Source organism: Neoarius graeffei, chromosome 13 (assembly GCF_027579695.1).
Source record: "Neoarius graeffei isolate fNeoGra1 chromosome 13, fNeoGra1.pri, whole genome shotgun sequence".
NCBI classification, from domain to species: Eukaryota; Metazoa; Chordata; class Actinopteri; order Siluriformes; family Ariidae; genus Neoarius; species Neoarius graeffei.
In genome coordinates, this window is record NC_083581.1 from 59,053,518 (window position 1) to 59,081,377 (window position 27,860).

The 27,860-nt window shown below is 43.2% G+C and overlaps 1 protein-coding gene across 2 annotated transcripts in view; it reads left to right on the forward strand.

Annotated features, from left to right (window-relative positions):
- LOC132896979 (collagen alpha-1(XIV) chain) overlaps window positions 1-27,860 on the forward strand; it is a 93,232-nt gene that overhangs the window by 1,508 nt on the left and 63,864 nt on the right. For both annotated transcript variants that reach the window (XM_060938193.1, XM_060938194.1), the window contains exons 2-4: window positions 7,982-8,101; window positions 14,912-15,016; window positions 18,657-18,800. In XM_060938193.1, the coding sequence (XP_060794176.1) occupies window positions 8,044-8,101; window positions 14,912-15,016; window positions 18,657-18,800 (307 nt within the window). In that variant the 5' untranslated portion in view covers window positions 7,982-8,043. The remainder of the gene's footprint in view (window positions 1-7,981; window positions 8,102-14,911; window positions 15,017-18,656; window positions 18,801-27,860) is intronic.

A 27,860-nucleotide genomic window follows, 5' to 3' on the forward strand; every position in this document is an offset into this window, starting at 1 on the left:
TTTGCATGTTCTCTCCATGTCCGTGTGGGTTTCCTCCGGGTGCTCCGGTTTCCCCCACAGTCCAAAGATGTGCAGGTTAGGTTAACTGGTGACTCTAAATTGACCGTGAGTGTGAATGGTTGTCTGTGTCAGCCCTGTGATGACCTGGCGACTTGTCCAGGGTGAACCCCGCCTTTCGCCCGTAGTCAGCTGGGATAGGCTCCAGCTTGCCTGCGACCCTGTAGAACAGGATAAGCGGCTACAGATAATGAGATGAGATGAGTTAACCTAACCTGCATGTCTTTGGACTGTGGGGGAAACCGGAGCATCCGGAGGAAACCCACGGGGAGAACATGCAAACTCCGCACAGAAAGGCCCTCGCCGGTCACGGGGCTCGAACCCGGACCTTCTTGCCGTGAGGCGACAGCGCTAACCACTGCACCACCGTGCTGCCCTGTATGTGATTATATAATGTATAATTATTCATGGCGGCACGGTGGTGTAGTGGTTAGCACAGTCGCCTCACAGCAAGAAGGTCCTGGGTTCGTGGCCGGCGAGGGCCTTTCCTTTCTGTGTGGAGTTTGTATGTTCTCCCCGTATCTGTGTGGGTTTGCTCCAGTTTCCCCCAAAGACATGCAGTTAGGTTAACGTGGGGCAGCCTTGGGCTGAAGTGCCCTTGAGCAGGGTACCTAACCCCTGACTGCTCCCCGGGCGCTGTAGTATGGCTGCCCACTGCTCTGGGTATGTATGTGTGTGTGCATGTGTGTTCACTGCTTCAGATGCGTTAAATGAAGAGGATGAATCTCACTGTGCTTGAAGTGTGCACGTGAGAAATAAAGCTTTCTTTCTTTCTTCTTCTGTATAATTATTCATGGCGGCACGGTGGTGTAGTGGTTCGTACTGTCGCCTCACAGCAAGAAGGTCCTGGGTTCGAGCCCGGCGGCCAGCAAGGGCCTTTCTGTGTGGAGTTTGCATGTTCTCCCCGTGTCCGTGTGGGTTTCCTCCGGGTGCTCCGGTTTTCCCCCACACTCCAAAGACATGCAGGTTAGGCTAATTGGGGGCTCTAAATTGACCGTAGGTGTGAATGTGAGTGTGAATGGTTGTTTGTGTCTGTGTCAGCCCTGCGATGACCTGGCAACTTGTCCAGGGTGCACCCCGCCTCTCGCCCATAGTCAGCTGGGATAGGCTCCAGTTTGCCCGCGACCCTGTAGAACAGGATGAGCGGCTAGAGATGCTGGATGGATGGATGGATAATTATTCATAGGTTTTTCTGTATTTTGACTATTTTCTACATCGTACAACAACACTTAAGACATCAAAGCTATGAAATAACATCTCGATCATATATGGAATTATGTGGTAAACTAAAAAGTATTTTTTAAAAACCCTAAATTTTAGATTCTTCAAAGTAGTCGCTGTTTACCTCGATGACGCTTTACACACTATTGGCATTGTCTTGACCAGCTTCATGAGGTAGTCACCTGGAATGCTTTTCATTTAACAGGTATGTCTCGTTAAAAGGTAATTAGTGGACTAGTTTCTTACCTTTTTAATGCATTTTTGATCAAACAGTAAATAGCCCTGTTCCACAACTGTAGTAATCCATATTATGTCAAGAACTGCTCAGCTAAGTAAAGAGAAATGACATCCTTTATTACATTAAGACATGAAGTGTCTTTTAATTAATATGACTGGTACTGTGTAATATATGCACACGTGCGTCTGCACACAGGATGGAACCAGAGACCCTTGAACCTTACAATATTAAATCATTCCAGCTCAGTATTTGTATTAGTATAATGTGTTCATGTTCAGTACATGCAAAGAAATGCTCCAAAACAAAGACACCTTCAAGATGAATCAAACTAAATACTTTTCACTAAACATTCTAGAAAGAGCAGCAAACAGCTATAAAACAAAGTTCGTATTTGGTGTGATAACTCTTGCTTTCATTCTGGATTTTTTTTTTTTGTCTGAAAAGTGATCAGCTACATATGTGTACTTACGTTTTCTGTAGCATTTAATTTTTTTTGTTGGAAAAGTAATGTTTGGAAATCTAAAATGATTTTATACTGACTTAGTAATGTAGACATTTCAAAATAAGCATAGAAAAAAATAGTGTATACAATAAACAAACATAACGGTACATGATTGTAAATATTCCGAATATAAAGTACTTTATATTTGGAATATTTACAATCATGTACCGTTATATGTTTGTTTATTGAAGCCGGAAGCCAGTAGAAAGTTTTTATTCATGAATGTTTCACTCCCTGGACCCAAACAGTTATACAGTGTTAATATGTAGATTTAAAACATTGTAATACCAGCACTTTTCTTAACTGTATTAAAATTGCACTTTAAAATGTTTTTTTTTTTTTTAAATCATCGAGCTTGAGACGAGACATGATTAAATTAACTGTCTATTCTATTAGGCATATACCTTTAACATGTTTGACACTGATTTCCATAATGACCCCCTGGCTTTTGAGAACTTAAACAGCCTTTCGATTTCATAAAATCAGTGAAATTTAGTTCCCTCTGAAATTTGGTCATTGTGATGTATGTTTTATTTCTGTAATATCTTACAAAACATCAGGCCATTCTGTGGCTGGGAAGTTATTTAATTTGAGGGGATTCCTTAGCAAATAATGTGCATGAAATCACTTGCTTCGCGCAGTCAAGCAGACAGAGGAAGTCCATGTGCGCACGTGCAGGTTTACCTGCTTCTTCTTCTTCTTCTTCTTCTTTTGGGTTTTACGGCAGCTGGCATCCATAGTGTTGCATTACTGCCATCTACAGGTTTACCTTGACCGTGCACTGACGGTTACATCATTCTGTCGCTAAATGAACAGCTGATCACACCGAGGTGCTCGCTGACCACTGATATTTATTAGTTTGGTCCTGCGTTTCCTTTCCTTCACAACATTAACGTCTTTTCTTCTCGCTTTCCATTACTGTCGTCGGTCTTTCACATTTCATTTGCGCACACTCACATCCTCCATTTTTCTCTCCTGTTTCAAGTTTGTTTCCCACAGTGCCTTGCACAAACAGGGAAAGCCCAGCACGTGATGCATGATGTAGTATCTTGAATTGGGTCATGGTGAAGCAGGCAAAAATAGCGGAGAATTTAGGGCCACGTGGCCCTAAATTCATTAATTGTTCTATTTAAAAAAACTAATAAAACTGGAAGTCTGTGATTCGAATTCAGTAGCTTTCGGTCCAGTAAACAAAAATAATTCGGTTTCAGGGAAAATTCTTTTTATGGCCTACACTTAAAATCTGAAAGGCAGTCTACCTGTAATGACTAAAAAAATTTTAAAATATCGGTCTAAAACTGAAACTAAACATAGTCCTAATTTACCATGGTAGTTCTTATGAGTAGCACGCTGTGTGAGCACAATCGCTATTAGGCGCGTTAAAATGTAAATAACTTTTCTAGAATTTCACCAAAACTCATTGAATTTTCAGCATTGTAAGATGGCTCCCTAAAGTATTATTCAGCAAAACCCCAGAATGATAGCACAAATCTAGAATTTTTAACAGAATTTTAGTTCTTAAAATTTAACGTAATTATGGACGTCACGCGTAACATTTACACCCGTGAAAAATCACTTTGAATGCTGTTTTGAAAGTTTTGATCAAATATTCTCTATAATTAAAAAATCGCTTAAATATTATAAACACACAGTCTTTTAATGTATCAAAAAATAATTTTGATAAAGCAAGGAAATTCGGAAGAAAATTTTTTTTTGCTTTTGCTTGTTGTGCGTGTCACGCTACCAAAATCTAACTAACCCCTTCACGAACAATTCCAACTTTCATGGACTTGTAGCGCGAATAAACCTTTCAAAACAATATATAATACTTCTCACCCAGTAAATTAGAATCCTGATGATTTGTATCCTCGTAGCTTCAGTAGATCTAGAGATTTAGTTGATTTAGTAAATCCCAAACGCTGTGAAACACGCCAGCCATCTATGGTGAGAAGTGCTGCTGTCGTTGAGAAACTCTCATTTCTCCCGCTTCCAACTAACTCCGTGACCCATACCAAAATAACAATGTCACGCTCATCACTTAAGGATGATTTATGCCAAGTTTCATGGAAAAATACAGCGAAATAAACTTGCTAGAAGCATTTTTCAAAATCCCAAACATTATGAAACATTTCTTGTAGGGTTTCAGGTTACAAATTTCGAGAATAGAGAAATTGCGGCGCAAAAGTTTGCCACTAAACTTGCAAAAATGCTCCATCCTAGCGAGTTTCACAACCGAACTAGGCTACGTGACAGTCCGTGACCACCCAGGAATGTTCTAGAAGGTACGCTTCTAGGCACGTGCGATTGAGAAAGACGCCACGTGAAGGTAGTAAAGGTAGTATTTCCACTGTCTTATGACGTTTTTGCTTGTTTTAGCGCGATAAACAATGCATTATGGGTAATCATTAAAATGCTGATTTCAAGGTTAAAATGGGTAAAAACAACTAATTTATATAGATATTGTAAAAATTGTGCCTAATAGTTATTTCAGTACATAAAATCAAAACCTGAATTTTTAATTTTTTTCCCTATGTTACACCATTGTGCATCTATAGCATGCTACTCATCTCTTTACACTCGGCCTTCACACATGAAAGTGTTGTACGTTTTGTCATCTTGGTCTGTTTATGAGTGCACACAAATAATATATAAGATTTGAACAGGCCCAAGACTAAATTGCTTGCCATTTCAAGAAAATGAAAGAAGTTCACAAAGACAGTGAATGAATCTGCACAGCTCTCATAACACCAAGTTGAACAGGTGTTTAGTTTACATCCCTCTCCTCATTAACTTTCATGGCTCTCCTAATGAATGTTGTTCTGCTCTACCCTGTGGTTTGCTCGTGTGAATGCTGTGACTATCCCAGTACATCTGTCTTCACCAACCCATCATTGTTTACACTCTTATCACTTTGTCCCTGTCCGGGGGCAATATTTAAAAGTATATTAGACTTTAAAGTGTTTCATATCCCTTAATTATCTTCATTCTCACTGAGGAGGGTAATAAAATTCACCACCCTTACAAGACTAATGCAGGTCTCGTGCTCTCATAGATTTCTCCACATATTTTCTATTTTAAAATGTAGTTTTGCTTATCAAAACATGTTACATGAAGATGGAGCATTAATGGTGATTAATCAGTAAAGGAAACCTCTTTAATGATTTGTATTTGATTCCAGGTACACATCATTAAGTGAAGTATATTAGAGTGGTGCAAGACATGTATTGCCCCTTTTCCACCAAATCAGTTCCAGGGCTGGTTCGGGGCCAGTGCTGGTTCACAACTCGTTCAACTTGCGAACCAGCTGAGAACCAGTTTGCTTTTCCATAGCTCGGGGTGCTAAGGGGAGCCACGTCATTACGTCACTGTATACGTCAGTTACGTCGCTGCGTTTGCATAAACCTTGGCGCGAACATCGAAGCAACAACAACATGGAGAAGGAGAAGAAGAAGCAGCAACAACAACAATAATGGATGACTGCTGCTTTACTGCATCCATGATATCTCATCTCATTATCTCTAGCCGCTTTATCCTGTTCTACAGGGTCGCAGGCAAGCTGGAGCCTATCCCAGCTGACTACGGGCGAAAGGCGGGGTTCACCCTGGACAAGTCGCCAGGTCATCACAGGGCTGACACATAGACACAGACAACCATTCACACTCACATTCACACCTACGGTCAATTTAGAGTCACCAGTTAACCTAACCTGCATGTCTTTGGACTGTGGGGGAAACCGGAGCACCCGGAGGAAACCCACGCAGACACGGGGAGAACATGCAAACTCCGCACAGAAAGGCCCTCGCCGGCCACGGGGCTCAAACCTGGACCTTCTTGCTGTGAGGCGACAGCGCTAACCACTACACCACCGTGTCGCCCCGCATCCATGACATCTCGTCGCTTATTTAAAAATGGCACCCTCTTGCGGTCTTGCTATTGTTGTTGGTCTTAACAACTCCATGCCCCCCCACTGATGTAAGCAGTTCTTTCCTCTAGCCCAGCAAAGAGCTAGTCTGGTTAACACCAGACCATATCACAAGTGAAATATGGTCTGGAATCCGCCTATTGAATTTCTCGTAGGGGAGGTGTGGTTTACGATTGTCAACGGCCGTTTATTGGACGTTGCGAATGTCTATCATTTGGCGTATACGTAGCCCATGGCCAATCATGGCAGTTGTACCCGGTGACGTAGTTAGAGCGACAAAGAGGCGAAGAAAGACTGTAACGCCAAACGCTGTTCTTTTTTTAAAACAAACTTTCGCTCTAAACTATTCAGAACAGTGTCTAAAGCTTGATCGAAAGTTTGGTTCGTATCGCTCGCCGCCATGTTAAATGTGATCCGTAAACAGTCCCAAATAAACTACCCGTTTGTCGAGTAGTACGCGTCACCGTCTTTCCACCCCTCCCCACTCTCTGATTGGCTCCCTAACTCAGGCGAGCCTTCAGACCATAGTTTCCATGCTGTCTTTTCAGATCGGAACGATTGTGCAAAGCAGCATGAGATTTCCCAGGCTAGCAAAGAGCTGGTGCTACCCTGGAACCGGTTTTTCTGGCCCAGAGCCAGTTCTTTGTCAGTGGAAACAGAAAACCCGGTTCCAAACTAAGCACTGGCCCCAAACCAGCCCTGGAACTGATTTGGTGGAAAAGGGGTATATGAGAACAGTGAAACAGCAATGAGGTGTGCAGTTGGAATGACTGAATGGTTCAAGGTGAAGGTGGGACTCCATCAAGGATCTGCCTTGAGTCCTTTCTTGTTTGCCATAGTGATGGATAGCTTGACGGACAAAGTGAGGCAAGAGTCACCATGGAACATGATTTTTGCAGATGATATTGTGATATGTGGTGAAAGTAGAAAGGAGGTTGAGCTGGGTTTGGAGAGATGGAGGTATGCATTGGAACGAAGAGGAATGAAGGTGAGCAGTAGCAAAACAGAATACATGTGTGTCAATGAGAATGGGGATGAGAGTGTAGTGAAGATGCAAGGAGTAGACGTAAAGAAAGTTGGTGAATTCGGGTACCTGGGGTCAACTGTGCAGGAAAATGGGGGCTGTGATAGTGAGGTGAGAAAGAGAGTACAGGCAGGGTGGAGCAGTTGGAGAAGGATTTCGGGAGTCATTTGTGATAGGAAAGTCCCAGCAAAAGTGAAAGGTAAGATGTATAAGACCAGCTGTAATGCATGGATTGGAGACCGTACCCTTAACGAAGAGACAGGAGGCAAAGTTGGAGGTGGCAGAGTTGAGGATGTTAAGGTTTGCGATGGGAGTGACGAGGTTGGACAGGATAAGGAACAAGCACATCAGACGGACAGCACATATGGAGAGCTTGGGAATTAAGCTAAGAGAGATGAGACCGAAATGGTATGGGCACATCCTGAGAAGAGATGCAGAGCATGTTGGAAGGAGAATGTTGAGGATGAAGCTGCCAGGCACACGAAAACAAGGAAGGCCAAAGAGGAGATACATGGATGCGGTGAGAGAGGACATGAAAGTGGCAGGTGTGGTAGAGAAGGATGCGGAAGACAGGGAGAAATGGAGACGAAAGATCTGCTGTGGTGACCCCTAATCGGGAGCAGCCAAAAGAAGAAGATGATTTGTATTTGATTCCAGGCTGTTGATATCCTTTGATACCAACATCATTGACAACATGTAGTCAGATCCCCTGATATTTCATCCTTGTACACACACAAACAGGACTGTATAAAGTGCAACATGGTATGAGTGGAAATTAACCTGAACTCTTCCAGTTGCCAGTACTCGGTCTTTTTAATCCCCAAAGCAAACTGGTTTGGTAAACGCCTTTAAAATCCTTGTTGTCTTTTGCCTCCTGGTTTCAAAATAGTAATCAAGCTTTAATGTATTAATATGTCTCTGTGGCTGGCCTTGTAATTGGTGGCCATCTGACAGTAATAACAGTTACATTCAAAGAAAACGCCTGTTTTTTAATCTCCTCTTTGTGATCTTTTGCAGGTGTCCCAGTGCTCTGGTGTTCTTTCGGTCTTCTCTCACGTCTTCCTCTCTATCCATGTCCAATGTCAGCCCTTGTTGGGATAATTCTTCTAATGCTGGCCTCTGAGGTTTCTACACAAGGTACAAAACTGCATTGTTCATCTTTGAGCTAAAATGTTTACCCAAATAAAAATCTTGAGCAAGCGGGAAACTCTCATGTTAATCAGTTTTAATGTCTGATTCAGATGCAGTTACAGTTATACACAGATCAGTAACAGTATAATCTGTTGCAGGCTTTTTAATTGATCATGTTATTGATTTATTAATTTTACCTGCATTATACATAACATTACAGTGCCTTGCAAAAGTATTCATCCCCCTTGGTGTTTGTCCTGTTTTGTCGTATTACAAGCTGGAATTAAAATGGATTTTTGGGGAGTTAGCACCATTTGATTTACACAACATGCCTACAACTTGAAAGGTGCAAATCGTTGTTTTATTGTGACACAAACAATAATTAAGATGGAAAAAGCAGAAATCTGGAGTGTACATAGGTATTCACCCCCTTTCAAATGAAAGCCCTAAATAAGAGCTGGTCCAACCAATTCACTTCATAAGTCACATAATTAGTTGATTAAGCTCTACCTGTGTGCAATCAAAGTGTCGCATGATGTCTGTATAAACCAACCTGTTCTGGAAGGACCCTGACTCTGGAACACTACTAAGCAAGCAACATGAAAACCAAGGAGCACTCCAGACAGGTCAGAGACAAAGTTGTGCAGAAGTATGGACCAGGGTTGGGTTATAAAAAAAAATCCCAAATTTTGACTATCCCAGGGAGCATCATTAAATCCATTATAGCAAAATGGAAAAAAATATGGTACCACTACAAACCTGACAAGAGAAGGCCGCCCACCAAAGCCCACAGACCAGGCAAGTAGGGCATTAATCAGAGATGCGACAAAGACACCAGAGATAACACTGAAGGAGCTACAAAGATCCACAGCGGAGATGGGAGTATCTGTCCATAGGACCACTTTAAGCTGTACACTCCACAGAGTGGGGTTTTATGGAAGAGTGGCCAGAAAAAAGTAATTGCTTAAGAAAACACGTTTAGAGTTTGCCCAACAGCATGTGGCAGACTCCCCAAACACATGGAAGAAGATTCTCTGGTCAAATGAGACTAAAATTGAACTTTTTGGCCATGGGAAATGCCATGTGTGGTGCAAACCCAACACCCTGAGAACACCATTCCTACAGTGAAGCATGGTGGTGGCAGCATCATGCTGTGGGGATATTTTTCATCTGCAGGGACAGGAAAGCTGGTCAGGACTGAAGGAAAGATGGATGGCACTAAATACAGGGCAATTCTGGAGGAAAACCTGTTTGAGTCAGCCAGAGGTTTGAGACTGGGATGAAAGTTCATGTTCCAGCAGGACAATGACCCTGAACATACTGCTAAAGCTACACTGGAATGGTTTAAAGGGAAACATTTAAATGTCTTGGAATGGCCTAATCAAAGCCCAGACCTCAGTCCAATTGAGAATCTGTGGCATAACTTGAAGATTGCTGTACACTAACACCACCCATCTAATTTGAAGAAGTTAGAGCACTTTTGCCTTGAGGAATGGGCAAAAATCCCAGTGGCTAGATGTGCTAAGCTAATAGAGACATACCCCAAGAGACTTGCAGCTGGAATTGCAGCAAAAGACGGCTTTACAAAGTCTTGACTTTGGGGGGGGGTGAATACCTATGCACACTCCAGATTTCTGTTTTTTCATCTTAATTATTGTTTGTGTCACAATAAAACAACAATTTGCACCTTTAAAGTTGTAGGCATGTTGTGTAAATCAAATGGTGCTAACCCCCCAAAAATCCATTTTAATTCCAGCTTGTAATGCGACAAAACAGGACAAACATCAAGGGGGATGAATACTTTTGCAAGGCACTGTACATCAGTATTAGAATTATAAATCTTCCCCCTTTTGTGACATGCAGTCCTGCCTATGGGCGGCACGGTGGTGTAGTGGTTAGCGCTGTCGCCTCACAGCAAGAAGGTCCTGGGTTCGAGCCCCGTGGCCGGCGAGGGCCTTTCTGTGTGGAGTTTGCATGTTCTCCCCGTGTCCGCGTGGGTTTCCTCCGGGTGCTCCGGTTTCCCCCACAGTCCAAAGACATGCAGGTTAGGTTAACTGGTGACTCTAAATTGACCGTAGGCGTGAATGTGAGTGTGAATGGTTGTCTGTGTCTATGTGTCAGCCCTGTGATGACCTGGCGACTTGTCCAGGGTGTACCCCGCCTTTCGCCCGTAGTCAGCTGGGATAGGCTCCAGCTTGCCTGCGACCCTGTAGAAGGATAAAGCGGCTAGGGATAATGAGATGAGATGAGATGAGTCCTGCCTACTTTGCATAGTAATTTTTAAACTGATGGATGGATTGGGGGGGGCGGCACAGTGGTGTAGTGGTGAACACTGTCGCCTCACAGCAAGAAGGTTCTGGGTTCGAGCCCAGTGGCCGATGGGGGCCTTTCTGTGTGGAGTCTGCATGGGTTTCCTCTGGGTGCTCCGGTTTCCCCCACAGTCCAAAGACATGCAGGTTAGGCTAATTGGTGGCTCTAAATTGACCGTAGGTGTGAATGTGAGTATGAATGGTTGTTTGCCTCCATGTGTCAGCCCTGCGATGATCTGGCGACGTGTCCAGGGTGTACCCTGCCTCTCGCCCATAGTCAGCTGGGATAGACTCCAGCTTGCCCGCAACCCTGCACAGGATAAGCGATTATGGATGATAGATGGATTGAGTCATACAATGAGTATGTGATGTTTATCGTACACATGCTCATGTACACATTCCTCTACTGTACACAACATTGTTGATTGAACCAACATTTGTACACATAAAAGGGGTGAAAAGTATGTACAGTGTATCGTTAGAATATGCCAACATTGCCAACCTGATCACATTTTCCACTGAAATGGGGACTCTGGCGTTCTACTTTAACCCTAGCTAAAGCTCTTATCTTTATCTGGATGATTTTATGCATTGCTCTGCTGCCACATAATCAGTTGATTGGATAGGTATGTATACACACTCTTTTTAAGCAGCTAGCTCCTTAAGCTGTTATTAAAAGACAGACTTTCTCCACCCTCTTCCTATTACTGCTTCCTGATAAAGAAAGAACACTGCAACACAAAAAAGGCCTTCAGGTCAATTTAACACATCTGTATTTAGACTCGGGTCACGCACAGAAGAAGCCTTTATGTGTCAAATATACATTACAGCACAATGAACTATTTTTCTTTGCATACCCCAGCTTGTTAGGAAAGTGGGGGTCAGAGCACAGGGTCAGCCATGATACAGTGACCCTGGAGCAGATAGGATTAAGGCCCTTGCTCAAGGGCCCAACAGTGGCAGTGATGGGGCTTGATCCCTGACCTCCTAATTAGTAACCCAGAGCCTTAAAGGAACAGTCCACCGTACTTCCATAATGAAATATGCTCTTATCTGAATTGAGACGAGCTGCTCCGTACCTGTCCGAGCTTTGCGCGACCTCCCAGTCAGTCAGACGCAGTCAGACGCGCTGTCACTCCTGTTAGCAATGTAGCTAGGCTCAGCATGGCCAATGGTATTTTTTGGGGCTGTAGTTAGATGCAACCAAACTCTTCCGCGCTTTTCCTGTTTACATAGGTTTATATGACCAGTGATATGAAACAGGTTCAGTTAAAAAAATTGAAACGTAGCGATTTTCTATGCTATGGAAAGTCCGCACTATAATGACAGGCGTACTAACACCTTCTGCGCACTTCGGCAGCGCATTGATACGGGGCTCAGATATCAATGTAAACAGGAAAAACGCGGAAGAGTTTGGTTGCATCTAACTACAGCCCCAAAAAATACCATTGGCCATGCTGAGCCTAGCTACATTGCTAACAGGAGTGACAGCGCGTCTGACTGCGTCTGACTGACTGGGAGGTCGCGCAAAGCTCGGACAGGTACGGAGCAGCTCGTCTCAATTCAGATAAGAGCATATTTCATTATGGAAGTACGGTGGACTGTTCCTTTAACCACTGAGCCACCACGGTATATATACATACTGATCAGCCATAACATGAAAACCGCTTACAGGTGACGTGAATAACATTATGATTATCTCATTACAGTGGCGCCTGTCCAGGACTGAGATATATCAGGCAGCAAGTGAACAGTCAGTTCTCGAGGTTAATGTGTTGTTGGGCAAGGGTAAGGATCTGAGCAACTTTGACAAGGGCCAAATTGTGATGACTGTGTCCGAGCATTTCCAAAATGACAGGTTTTAGGGGGTGTTCTTGGTATGCAGTGGTTAGTACCAACCAAATGTGGTCCAAGGAAGGATAACCGGTGAACTGGTGATTGGGTCATTGATGCCCATGGCTCACGTGGGGAGCGAAGGCTATCCTGTCAAGTCTGAGCCCACAGAAGAGTAACTGTAGCACAAATTTCCAAAAAAGTTCATGTTGGCTATGATAGAAAGGTGTCAGAACACATTGCCTCTCCGTTTGCTGCGTATGGGGCTGTGTAGCACCAAGCTAGTCACTGTGCCCTTACTGACCCTTGTCCACTGCCTACCGTACAGTAGGCATGTGAGCATTAGAACTGGATCATGGAGCAGTGCAAAAAGGTGGACTGGTCTGATGAATGACATTTTCTTTTATATCATGCTGATGGCCAGGTGCATGCGCATCACTTACCTGGGGATGAGATGGCACCAGGATGCACTACAGAAAGAAGGCAAATTGGCAGAGGCAGTGTGATGTTCTGCGCGGCATTCTGCTGGGAAACCTTGGGTCCTGGCTTCTTTCAGCAGGATAATGTGCCCTAACATGAAAAAGAGTTCAAGGTGCTGACTCCAAATTCCCCACATCTCAATCTGGTCGAGCATCTGTGGGATGTGCTGGACAAACAAGTTTCATCCATGGAGGCCCCACTTCGCAACTTACCGGACCTAAAGGATCTGCTGCTGACGTCTTGGTGCCAGATACCATAGCACACCTTCAGAGGTCTTCTTGTGGAGTCCATGCCTCAATAGATCAGAGCTGTTTTGGTGGCACAAGGGGGACCTACACAATATTAGATGGGTGGTTTAAATTTTATGGCTGACGAAGGAAAAAGAGGAGAGAGAGAGAGAGTTTATGCCCGTTATGAAAAGTTAAAGAGTGTTTTGGATTGTTTGGATTTTGAAATTGCCTGGAGAATTATATATATATATATATATATATATATATATCATCTCATCTCGTTATCTCTAGCTGCTTTATCCTTCTACAGGGTCGCAGGCAAGCTGGAGCCTATCCCAGCTGACTATGGGCGAAAGGCGGGGTACACCCTGGACAAGTCGCCAGGTCATCACAGGGCTGACACATAGACACAGACAACCATTCACACCTACGGTCAATTTTAGAGTCACCAGTTAACCTAACCTGCATGTCTTTGGACTGTGGGGGAAACCGGAGCACCCGGAGGAAACCCACGCGGACACGGGGAGAACATGCAAACTCCACACAGAAAGGCCCTTGCCAGCCCCGGGGCTCGAACCCAGACCTTCTTGCTGTGAGGCGACAGCGCTAACCACTACACCACCGTGCCGCCCATATATATATCTCATCTCATCTCATTATCTCTAGGCGCTTTATCCTGTTCTACAGGGTCGCAGGCAAGCTGGAGCCTATCCCAGCTGACTATGGGCGAAAGGCGGGGTACACCCTGGACAAGTCGCCAGGTCATCACAGGGCTGACACAGACAACCATTCACACTCACATTCACACCTACGGTCAATTTAGAGTCACCAGTTAACCTAACCTGCATGTCTTTGGACTGTGGGGGAAACCGGAGCACCCGGAGGAAACCCACGCGGACACGGGGAGAACATGCAAACTCCACACAGAAAGGCCCTTGCCAGCCCCGGGGCTCGAACCCAGGACCTTCTTGCTGTGAGGCGACAGCGCTAACCACTACACCACCGTGCCGCCCATATATATATATATATATATATATATATATATATATATATATATTTTTTTTTTTTTTTAATTAAAAGAGTCAAGACTGCTTTTAGTCTTATGCTTCTTTTCAGGATATATCCTGTTGTACTACCCCATGCTGTGTCTAACTCCATGATACTAGCCTGTTAATTTGTTGGTTCAGTGGTTGGTGGTAGTGTTACTTGGGCAAAGAAAATCTTACAAAATGTCTGATCTTTTGCCAACTGTTATTAAAGCCAGACTTCCTCCACCCTCTTCCTATTACTGCTCCCTGATAAAAAAGAGAACACGGTAACAAAAAAAAAAAGGCCTTCAGGCTACTGAAGGTCAGTGCTGTGCCAATTTAACACAAATCTGCATTTGGACTCCGGTCATGTGCCCAGTGCTAACCTTCAACCCCTTGAGAAATGGACTTCCTGCACCCCTTGTTTGTCTGTACTCTTGTGGGACAGTAAAGGGCCTGCTTTGAGTGTGCGAGGACAGCTGGAGCAGAGCAAGGAACAGGGACACATGAGCATGAAAAGGGAGAATTGTTAGAAGACAGCATGTGGAAATTATGCAGATCAACTGAAGACAAGGGCAGAGTTGAGCAGGGATTTTCTGAAGGAGGAAGAGAGAAGAGAGAAACGCTAGAGACGCCCAGTGTTTTACAGCCTCTCTGTGGAGAGGCAAACAGAAGGCATTGAGATATTGCTGCTGTGAATGTCTTTGATCGGGAGGCATTTCCACTGAGCATCGCCCCCAAAACCCCACTCCGTGACCTTCATTCCCATGCATGTCTTACATTTACAGACTGGTTTTTGTCCCAACGCAGTCTGTGTAAGCAGGCACACACTTTGTCCTTTACATGAACTGTTTTATTTGACTACTGTATGTGATTTGTTTATTTGTGATAGTACAGCTTACTAACCCACTTCCAAATGCATCTTTATGTCCTCAGGCCGATTAAAGCTGACGGTTTTGTCAGAAGACCGGCTCCAGATGAAATGGAAGGAGGTTGAGGGGCCAGTACAAGGCTACAAAGTCAGAGTTAAACCAATCTCAGGTGAGAAAAAGCCTCTGGCAGATTCTAACATTACATTACATTATATTACATTACAGGCATTTAGCAGACGCTCGTATCCAGAGCAACGTACAACATACCCAGAGCAGCCTGTAACTTAAGGCTCTAATTTAACCTTAGCTGTTAAATTAGAGCCTTACATTACAGCCTTAAGTTACAGTAGGGGGTTAGGTGCCTTGCTCAAGGGCACTTAAGCCATTCCTGCTGCTCCAGGGAATCGAACCAGCAACCTTTTAGTCCCAAAACTGCTTCTCTAACCATTATGGCTTCCCCATCTTCCAACATCTTTCTGAAAGTGGGAATCACACTAATCTCTACTTGCAGTGATTGGGTCTTTTTCTTTCTTTTTTTTAAATTATCATCTTTCATTATTTACCTTATATATATCGGCTCACTTTCTAGGCAAGGTGAAGGCCTCTATGTTTGAGATCCCACAAATTGCTGAGGCAAGGGCCAGAACTTTTTGACTTAACAGCAGGAGATATTCAGTCACTGTCTAAATTATGTCAAATTTTGAGCCCGAAGGCAACCCAGAATTATAACTCACCATGTCCTGTGTATGTTTTACTATTTGTAAATTGCTTTTCCTAATGACACTCATGATTTAATGTGTTGCACTTCATGCTACACATTTCTAAAGACTGTTTAGGTCAGAAAGTTCAGACAGATATTTTGGCTGCAGGCGATGGTTCTCCTGTTTTCTGTTTGACTTAAATGATCTCGACAGCATAAGAGGTAAGGCCTTTCTTGAGCTCACATACCTGCGTAAGAACAGAAATGAACTAGTTTTTGTACAGCAACTCTGATATTGGTTTCATCTGTCAATCAGAAATTACTCTGATTGGCCTGCAGTTGGTAGCACCCAAAGAACATAAACTAGTTAACTAAGAATTAACAGTTAAGGTTCAATTAGATCTTTAAGTTACAGATTAAACATTACACTTGAAAGTACTTCTTGAAACTGCAACATTTGCTGAAAAGAAATCTATTTGAATTTGAACCATAACCTTATTGTGAAGCATAGCCTATTTGGATTTTGAGATAATGACTGATTCAAGCTTGCACAAACAGAACTTGCTTGACACAAACGTTATACTTAGAAAGGCAAACCCTAACACGTACAGCAGTTATTCATCTGCCATTGCATTGGGAATAAACCAACAGAGATAATCTGGGATTCTGCTGCGTTACTTTCTAACCAAAGTGTTAGGGCAGGTAATATTACATAACTTGGCTTACAGCTAATTTTTTTTCTTCTTTTAATTCCTTTACGATCTTGCTCTCGGCTTGATGGCAGACGTCAATAGAGCTGAGAAGAGTGAGGGAGGGGGTGATGCATTTTAACAGTGATGGAATGAAGATAGGAATCTGCACAGCTATAACCGGTGGCCATAACCTTTGAGCATATCATTCCTTCATTGCCTCTTGTTCTTTGTCTCTTTCTTCTGCTATCTCTGTATTATGTCTCTCCCAGTCCTCCTGTGGGCAGCCTGATTTAGACAGGTCTAATGCTACAAGAATGTTCAGTCCTATGGAGATGGCTGGAGGATAGACCAAACACATGAAGACTTTTTAATAACCTATATAAACATCTTCAACCTTGAATCTTCAAGTTACCTTCTGGTTTGAAACTTGAAGGAACAGTCCACCGTACTTCCATAATGAAATATGCTCTTATCTGAATTGAGACGAGCTGCTCCGTACCTGTCCGAGCTTTGCGCGACCTCCCAGTCAGTCAGACGCAGTCAGACGCGCTGTCACTCCTGTTAGCAATGTAGCTAGGCTCAGTATGGCCAATGGTATTTTTTTGGGGCTGTAGTTAGATGCGACCAAACTCTTCCGCGTTTTTCCTGTTTACATAGGTTTATATGACCAGTGATATGAAACAAGTTCAGTTACACAAATTGAAACGTAGCAATTTTCTGTGCTATGGAAAGTCCACACTATAATGACAGGCGTACTAACACCTTCTGTGCGCTTCGGCAGCACATTGATACGGAGCTCAGATATCAATGCGCTGCCGAAGCGCGCAGAAGGTGTTAGTACGCCTGTCATTATAGTGCAGACTTTCCATAGCATAAAAAATCGCTACGTTTCAATTTGTGTAACTGAACTTGTTTCATATCACTGGTCATATAAACCTATGTAAACAGGAAAAACGCGGAAGAGTTTGGTCGCATCTAACTACAGCCCCAAAAAATACCATTGGCCATACTGAGCCTAGCTACATTGCTAACAGGAGTGACAGCACGTCTGACTGCGTCTGACTGACTGGGAGGTCGCGCAAAGCTCGGACAGGTACGGAGCAGCTCGTCTCAATTCAGATAAGAGCATATTTCATTATGGAAGTACGGTGGACTGTTCCTTTAAGCCTCGGTCACAACCGGCTGTACGTGCTCCTACGGCTGGTCTACGTGCAAAAAAACGTAAGAAACGCACGGAGGGCGCGCTTGTGACGTGCTGATTTTCGAGCCGTAGACTGTCCGCAGACCGGCCGCAGAGGTTCTTTGTCATGTCAAACAAACTCTACGGGTACTTACGTTTTTTTCAGGTTGCAAGACAAACTTATGGCCAACGTGCGTCTTTCTCCACGAACAAAAAAAACGCAGCGATTTGGGAAACGCCAAAAATCGCACGGCCAAAAAATCGTACGTCCAGTTGTGACCTAGGCTTTACAGTGAAGCAACATGCTATATAGCCAAAAGTATGTGGACACCTTTCCATCGTACCTATTTGTGCTTGTTGACCATTCCATTCTAAAACCATGGGGATTTATATAAAGTTGGTCCTCCATTTGCTGTTATAAAGGCTTTCCAGTACATTTCTCTGTGTGAATATAGGGATTTGTGCCCAATCAACTACAAGAGCAGTCGTGAGGTTTGGGGTCACTGAAGTTGAGTGAGGAGGCCTGGTGTGTGCACGCACAGACTCACACAATTCTAGTTTGTCCCAAAGGTGTTCAGTGAGGTTGGGGTCAAGGTTCTGTGCAGGCCATTCAAGTTCTTTCACACCAAACGTGGAAAACCATGTCTTTAGGGACCTTGCTTTGTGCACAGGTGCATTGTCACTCTGGAACAAGTTTGGGTACCTTAGTTCCACTGAAAAGAATTCTAATGCTACAACATACGTAGACATGCCAGATAACTATGTGCTTACAACTTTGTGGCAACTGTTAGGTAATGGCTCACATGTAGGTGTGATGGTCCGGTGTCTACATGGGGACAGCCATGGCCTGAAGGTTAGAGAAGCAGCTTTGGACCCAAAGGGTCGCCGGTTTGATTCCTGGGACTGGCAGGAAAAATGTGAGGGGAGTTGAGTGAATGAACAGCATTTTCCCCTCCCTCCGTATCATGGGTGAAGTGCCCTTGAGCAAGGCACCTAACCCCCAACTGCTCCCCGGGCACTGTAGCATAGCTGCCCACTGCTCTGAGTATATGTGTGTGTGTGTGTGTGCTCATTGCTCACTTGTGTATGCATGTGTGTGTTCACTGCTTCAGATGGGTTAAATGCTTGAGTACACATGACCAAATAAAGGCTGCTTCTTCTCTTCATGTGATGTATCATTTGGTCAAGCTGTTGTTTATGATGAAATAATATATCTGGTTCTGTTCACGTCCTCTAGAAGTTCCTCAGCCAGAGCTGATGCTGACCACAACGCGCGGTCGGGCCACTGTGGCAGGCCTCGACTCCACACAGGAATACCTGCTACAAGTGTTGGTGCTTAATGGAACTGTGGAGAAACTCATCGCCAAAAGACGCTTCACAAGTAAGAGAGATACTAGTAGAAGGGTTGGGAGGAAGCAGGATTGTGCGAAGCAAGTGTTCTGAGCAGGGACAGACAGGATAGAGTAGAAGTGTTCAAAGCTACTGTAAGGTGATTAATGGTGAAAAATGGTACAGAAAAAAATCAAGTAATGCAAATCCCAGATCTAGTAAAGCTTTAGTTAATTTGCACCCATTCAGTTGTTAAATCCAAAATTTTGTAGTCCACTTACACTGGAAAGTCTCTACTAATCACCAGTTGTTCTAGTGAATCCATTCGTAACACCATCCCTACTCCATTTCAACACCCCATCTCCATCCCCACACTGTCACGTTGCAGAAATATTACTGTCTTCTGCCCAGTTAAGGAATTTAAAATTCTTTTAAACATACCAATGTGTATGGCTGTAGGTTGATCCTGAGCTTTGGGTTATAGTTAATGAATGGATACGTGGATGTTTCACAATGTGGCACAAATTTTATATGTCCATAATTATTCTTGGACACTTTATTAATATATCCTTATGCACAAAAAGAGCCTTAGCTGAATCTCCCAATAGTAGACTAGATCTGTCAGCTCTGATTAATGTAAATTCTTTCCAGGCCTCTCTCTTCATCCTGCTCCATTTAGCCTGGTTTCTTTCCTGACGAATGAACAGTAGGATGTCGTCACCATCATTGTTCAAGCAAGGTCACGAGTCATTTATAGAAGTCAATGAGTCTTACATAAATCCTGCTTAACCAGAGTCCTTTCATTACCATTACCTTGGAAGTTTTTTGTTTTGCTTATATACAGTTAGGTCCATAAATATTTGGACAGAGGCAACATTTTTCTAATTTTGGTTCTGTACATTACCACAATGAATTTTGAACAAAACAATTCAGATGCAGTTGAAGTTCAGACTTTCAGCTTTAATTCAGTGGGTTGAACAAAATGATTGTATACAAATGTGAGGAACTAAAGCATTTTTTAAACACAATCCCTTCATTTCAGGGGCTCAAAAGTAATTGGACAAATTAAATAATTGTAAATAAAATGTTCATTTCTAATACTTGGTTGAAAACCCTTTGTTGGCAATGACTGCCTGAAGTCTTGAACTCATGGACATCACCAGACGCTGTGTTTCCTCCTTTTTAATGCTCTGCCAGGCCTTTATTGCAGCGGTTTTCAGTTGCTGTTTGTTTGTGGGCCTTTCTGTCTGAAGTTTAGTCTTTAACAAGTGAAATGCATGCTCAATTGGGTTGAGATCAGGTGACTGACTTGGCCATTCAAGAATATTCCACTTCTTTGCTTTAATAAACTCCTGGGTTGCTTTGGCTTTATGTTTTGGGTCATTGTCCATCTGTATTATGAAATGCCGACCAATCAGTTTGGCTGCATTTGGCTGGATTTGAGCACACAGTATGTCTCTGAATACCTCAGAATTCATCCGGCTGCTTCTGTCCTGTGTCACATCATCAATAAACACTAGTGACCCAGTGCCACTGGCAGCCATGCATGCCCAAGCCATCACACTGTCTCCGCCGTGTTTTACAGATGATGTGGTATGCTTTGGATCATGAGCTGTACCATGCCTTTGCCATACTTTTTTCTTTCCATCATTCTGGTAGAGGTTGATCTTGGTTTCATCTGTCCAAAGAATGTTCTTCCAGAACTGTGCTGGCTTTTTTTAGATGTTTTTTAGCAAAGTCCAATCTAGCCTTTTTATTCTTGAGGCTTATGAGTGGCTTGCACCGTGCAGTGAACCCTCTGTATTTACTTTCATACAGTCTTCTCTTTATGGTAGATTTGGATATTGATGCGCCTACCTCCTGGAGAGTGTTGTTCACTTGTTTGGCTGTTGTGAAGGGGTTTCTCTTCACCATGGAAATTATTCTGCGATCATCCACCACTGTTGTCTTCTGTGAGTGTCCAGGTCTTTTTGCATTGATGAGTTTACCAGTGCTTTCTTTCTTTCTTTCTTTCTTTCTTTCTTTCTCTCTCTCTCTCTCTCTCTCTCTCTCTCTCTCTCTCTCTCTCTCTCTCAGGATGTACCAAACTGTAGATTTTGCCACTCCTAATATTGTAGCAATTTCTCGGATGGGTTTTTTCTGTTTTCGCAGCTTAAGGATGGCTTGTTTCACCTGCATGGAGAGCTCCTTTGACCACATGTTTTCTTCACAGCAAAATCTTCCAAATGCAAGCACCACACCTCAAATCAACTCCAGGCCTTTTATCTGCTTAATTGAGAATGACATAATGAAGGAATTTCCCACACCTACCCATGAAATAGCCTTTGAGTCAATTGTCCAATTACTTTTGGTCCCTTTAAAAACAGGGTGGCACATGTTAAGGAGCTGAAACTCCTAAACCCTTCATCCAGTTTTAATGTGGATACCCTCAAATGAAAGCTCAAAGTCTGGACTTTATGTCCATGTCCATTATATAACTATAACCTGAATATGTTTCAGGAAACAGGTAAAAAAACAAAATTTGTGTCAGTGTCCAAATATATATGGACCTAACTGTATAGGGCTCGAAATTCACGGTGGTCCGGTCGCCTGAGGCGACTTAATTTGTCATTTGGCAGGTAATTCCTGTCACTAGCCAGCCCGGCTGGCTAGTTGAAAATAAAAAATATATATGAAGCGAAGATTCAGACACACCGTCAACTAAAGCCGCCACATATTAAGCGTGTGCCATGTCTGTGTTAATCGATGTGTTTATCGGCAGGACGGAAAATACAGAAGAATTCCGAATCATATCGTGTATGAGTCAGGCTGTCGGTTTTTTCACTACTGCGCATGCATATAACGCATCTCGTTGAATATCACGGAAATCACGTGTAGTATTGGACCAGGTGGGTGGAGCACAGAAGCACGGCAGGCCAGAACTGAGTTCTCATGAACTATTTATTGCTAGCTTTTCAGCCTTTTATCACTTCCCAGCCCCACGCGCGCGCGAACACACACACACACACACACACACACACACACACACACACACACACACACACACACACACACGTGTTCTGGTTGGGGAGAGAGAGCTCCCTTTTTCTGCTCTCCTCTCCTTTTAAAGGGCGCGGTCACTGGGGAAGACACACAAACACAGGTTAATCCCCATCAGGTGCAATAATTCCACCACTTACCTTCCCTGACTCCGCCCTCCATTCACAGACCGACGCTTGGCCACGCCCCCGCTGCCACATCACGTTATCAAATTCAATAGATGTGGCCACGTTATCGCCCATTTAAACACGTGTTTTTGTTGTTGTTTACATCTACATCTGCCGAAGCTACGTTGCGATGTGGAATTTTCTGAAAGGTGTACAGAAACCGCCAGAGACGGGGGCAAAGCGACCTCGGTCTGAAGAGGAGAAACGACAAAGGACTTATAAGCAAACGTGGGAGCAGGGTAGGCCTTGGCTGCGATACGATTTTTATGGAATAGTTTTTTTCAAGTTGATTCCTAGTCAGTATGAAGCTCCTAATGCTTTCTCTCTCATAAATGGTTAAATACAGAAAGCATGTTGGACATATTTTGGGTGCTATAGTCATGATAGTAAGTATATTTGCTTTCAATACTCATACACCAAGTTGCCAAGTTTTCTAATATATTATTTGTTGATATTATATTATGGTGCTCTGTGTTGTTCTCATTTATGTATTTAACAACAGTATCAAAATACTCGGGTCTTGAAATAAATGCACATTAGTCATGAACAATGGTAACTACTCTCTTTTGCGTTATTTTTGACAGAAGTAAAATTCATACATGAACAAATTTTGGCTAGTTGATTTTCAGTTTGGCTAGTTACTTTGGAAGGTAACTAGTCCGGCTGGCTGGTGAAAAAAAAAAAAGAATTTCGAGCCCTGTGTGTGTGTGTGTGTGAGTGATATATATATATACACACACACACACAGGTAGTCGTCAACTTACGACCTATGCGACTTACAACCGATCGACTTTATGACCGTCTGGTTATGACTGGCAAGTGTTTCCCAGCTGAGCTAGCTGAGCGTACGACAGTTTCCGCCCCAGCTCCCGGTAGCGCCTCTCGCCGCGCACAACAGTTTCAGCTCCAGGCACATGCGCAGTCTCTCTCGCGCTCCCCCGCGCACTCCGTCATACAGTTTCCGCCCCAGCTCCTGGTTTATGAAACGAGCAAATGCTCCCACCAGCCCGAGCGCTGCAACAGCTGATGATGACGTAGACGACCCACAGCCAAGCACCAGTGATGCCAGCGGTCACTAAATTTTGTATTTTGCTATGTTTTACATTTGTATTTTGGTATGTTTCAAACTAAAATGTTTTCTATTTTTCACACCTGTATTTCATATTTTTTGTTTTGCACATATTAAACGAATTGTACTGTACGCAGTGTAGTATGCAGTGTTTGACTTAAACCAAATAATGAGCCAAGGTGATGAAATAAGAAAATGTTGATAAAATAAGACTTTAAGATGATTACAATATCATTGCACATCACAATATACTTGCGTTCATTTAACACAGGCCGACTTACGACCAGATCGGTTTACGACCGGTCAGTCATAACCAAACGCAGTCGTAAGTCGACGACTACCTGTGTATGTGTGTGGGGGGGGTTTTTACACATTTTTTTAGTCTTGTGGGTATATTTTAAAACATACCCCAATTCACATTGTCACTGTGAGCATATTTTTTATTTTGTCCCCATACTAGAGTAAAAGTTATTGCAGTATTATCTTTGTCCATGTTCCTGTACATGGTTCAGAGTTAATAATGTGTAACTAGCAGTATGGATACAAATTTTGAACAAATCTTGTGACCGTGATGTGATTTTTAATATCCAACAGGAAGCTTATAAAAATAGGTACCTTATGGGTACACGCGGCTACTGCTTAAAAATAAAATTGTTTTCTGATACAATGTCCATACAGTAAATATAGCATATATACTGTACATGTTATCAATTATACTCGCCTCATCTCTTGCAAGCATCACCAAGCTGTGAGCAGCATCAGGGCTTTGTTCAAAATACAGTGCTGTGAACTGTATCTATTTTCAAAATAGTAAGAAAGCACTTGTTCATGAATTGTCTTGGCCTAAATATCTGCCAGAAAGCTAAACAAAAAACCCCACAACAACTTGCAAAGCCTTTCATTTGACTTTTCAGAAGAACCAAACAAAAGCTGCGATAATCAGAAGGTATATTTACTTAAAATAAACACCACTCACTAGATATCGAATCAGTAGCCTTGGTGAACCACGAGGTGAATTTCGTTTGTCTTTTTATCTGCCGATTATCTTCCGATACTAAGGGCCTCTGCATGCTCTTGCGGCAAGGCTTTCGCAGATAGCTTTTCGCAGACAGTTGTAATTTATCGCTGAGCGGGGAGTAATAGGCGTGCGCGATGTTATTCACCGCCACAACACAAGGGGGCGCGAAGTCGCGAAATCGCTAGGAGTAGTTGGTGGGTGTGGTTAGTGGAGTGTTTATCCTCCGGTTACTTATAATGACTAGAACTGGAGTCGTATAGACGTACGTACTTCCTCGATCAACCGCTCTTCGTGCTGCTCCATCTTCGCTCGTGTTTTTAAAAATGGCGGTCGTGAAAACAAACCAAACCGGGAAAGTAGGGAAGCGGAAGTGCGTGTACAGCGGATGTAGAGTGGACCAATCAGAGCCCTCTTGTCTGCGACGCTGTCTGCAAGGCTTCTGCGGTGGTCACAATTTTTGGGAGGTGTGCGCAGAGCATCTGCGAAGGTGGGGGGGCTACACAGACGCCTTCTGCGACGCCATCTGCGAGGACTGCGTTGTCAGCATAAATTGGCCTTTAGAAGTTATAACGAGGTTTTTCTTATTTCGTTTCTAGTTCTGATTAGTTCCGAAGTTTATCAAGAAATAGAACGGGTAATTGAACTTGATCAGGATAAGTGCTAATTGGTTACGAAGTTTTGCTATTGTTACACTCATTCTTATACTCGTTCTTGTGTACCTTTTGATAACGCGAGATCAACTGTTCATATTGCGAGATCACGATTCGCCATTCTGGTGATTGTAATACTTATGCGCAGTGCGCTATTGTTACACTCATTCTTACATTCTTACAACACGATGATAACGCAAGCTCAATTGTTCATATCGTGAGATCACGATTCACTGTTCTGGTGGTTGTAATCCTTATGCGCAGTGCGCAATTGTTACACTCTTACATTCTTACAGCACGATGACATGACATAATGGCTACCGCCTCTATATGAGGCAGTAGCAACAAAAACTATATCTAACCAAATCAATGATTCATTCGCCATTTATCTCATCTCATTATCTCTAGCCGCTTTATCCTGTTCTACAGGGTCGCAGGCAAGCTGGAGCCTATCCCAGCTGACTACTGGCGAAAGGCGGGGTAAACCCTGGACAAGTCGCCAGGTCATCACAGGGCTGACACATAGACACAGGCAACCATTCACACTCACATTCACACCTACGGTCAATTTAGAGTCACCAGTTAACCTAACCTGCATGTCTTTGGACTGTGGGGGAAACCGGAGCACCCGGAGGAAACCCACGCGGACACGGGGAGAACATGCAAACTCCACACAGAAAGGCCCTCACCGGCCACGGGGCTCGAACCCGGACCTTCTTGCTGTGAGCTGACAGCGCTAACCACTACACCACCATGCCGCCCATTCGCCATTTATTTCTAACTAAAATATCAGTGAATGCAAGTGCCACAGATGGACAGAAAGACATGCATCATATTTGCTTAAGGATATAAGGCAGCTAGTAGGTTAGTTGATCTAGTATTTGTTGTAGTAAATTACTTTTAGCATACTGATGTGATGCAAGAGTGATTGTCCATAATTACTTGTCAGGCCCCATTACATACTGTACTACTGTAAATGTTGAAGAATTTCTGAATACCTGGTAAGCTTTGGACCTGTCAGTTCACCATCCCTTTTCCTTCACCAATTATAACATACGTCATCCTCAACATATGCCACATACTGTATGTATGTTGGTGTACACATGCACGTAAACAGTACAGTATGTTCCCTTTCATGGGCTCTGTCTGTAAATGACTGCATTGAGTTGCTGGAGTCTTGCAGAATTATGGGCTCCGTCACTCTCAGAAAGAAAAGTATAGAAGGACATTTGTGTTTTCATAGGTGCAGAACACAGCCATTTGGAATGTTTATATAACACTATAATTTACATCTTTAAAAACCTTTACTTAGATAAGCATGAAATTACAGAAAAGATGCGTACGGAAAAGTAGGTGCTATGTTTAGGATCCAACATGTCGGACTTAGTAAAACTCCCGACTAAAAGTACTTAAAGGATATACGCAGAACCTTTATTTTTAAATAAATTTCTGAGTGGATAGTATCTCCATCCTTGACTCTTGTATGCTGCATAAATGGGAATTTAAAAAAATATTTATTTTTGAGAGTTAAAATCGACCGCAAAGTTGGCATTCGAGCTGCCCCGCTGAGCCAGCCAGCCAGCCCTGAGTATGTGACATCATAGCGGGAACCGGTTTTAAGGCCGAGGCCTTTGACAGCTATAGACCAAAGTCATATAAATAAAAATTTATGGTGAAAGTAAGAAATACCGTTCCTGACTTGCTCAACTAAGACTGATTTGACTTCATTGATTGTGGGTTGACTCTCGTTAAAACAGGATAGGTGTTTTAACTTATGCAACAGACATGTACATGCATGCATTTCCACTGATGAAACGTAAAAGGCTAATTAAATAATCGGATGAACTGAGACAATCTCATTCTGAGACAAGCAAATTAAATAATCTTATACCGGTAACTTAAACACACCATACAAGTTGTATTAATCTAAATGCAGGTAAACAACGAGTGGTGTTGTTTTTGTTGTTTTGTATCCAAATGAGAGTCGGAGCTTACCCATCTGTGTTCTCACTTCTTGAAGGCCGACCTTGTGGCCGACCTTGTGGCCGATTTGTTTTGAAACAATCTGACTTTCAGTTGTTTGTTCAGTTCTCCGTTCATTCACTTCTTCCACGTAAGGGCAAGATGGTAGCAATATTCAGCGGAGAAATCAGATGGCTGCTACACTCATTCTCCATTTTCTCCATACTGAGCACTCCGCCATTACTGCTCGGCTCAGGCAATTACTAAAACCTGGGACGGGACATCACCGGTTTTAGCAACAACCGCGGAGAGGTTACTGCCTGAGCGATATGTCACGTCCTGTTCCTTCCCGGGTTTTACCAACAACCCTCGGCTCATACTCCGGGAGAACTGGCGTAACTGAACTTACTTTCCTTTTTTTTTTTTTAAATAAATAAAATACTTTTTCTTGTAGTTTTCTTTAATTGTTTGTACTGCACCCTCTTTCAATACGGGCTTATAGCCAACACGCCTCAACAGATCAGAGGTCTCATAAGAGTCTTCAGTAAAATGTGCAGAGCAGAGGAGAGACCACTTCGTAGGCGCCCAATGTGCCCATGAACAACTCGCAAAACGCATCCGAAGCTTTGTAGTTTGAACATTCTTGAGCCACGAATGCAACTTAAATCCACCTTCTGTTGTATTGCTGCACCGGCCAGCAACACGTCTACGTGGCATGGCGATAACTTAGCTCAAAATAGAGGCTCGGAGTTGCAGTCAGCTCTGTGTTTTAGTATAGCGGAACTGGCGATGAGACCGATAGACTTCCTGCTGTGACGTTACGGACGTCAAGGTCATTCACTTAGACCGCTACCTATATAAATCACTTTAATCATAAAAATTACTATATTAGATGTATTATTAATGCCTAAAACTATTCCTGTGCCATTCTTGAAGTCTCAAGGCATTTGTAAACGAAAGTGAGGCCATGGCTCTGCGTATCTCCTTTAATACTGGCATACATTGTGTTCTTCCTTCTTTATGAGTGCGTGATAAGAACGACATTATCCTTCACCGTGTGGATACTTTGTTATGCTTCTCCCACTGACAAATCTGTACCCAGCGAAATGAACCTGGGTGTGTGTGGTACTTTTTAGTTGCCTCGCCGAGTTGTGCATGTTCACACACGCTGGTCATGCAGTATAGTTTGAAGGCAAGCTTAGCTAGC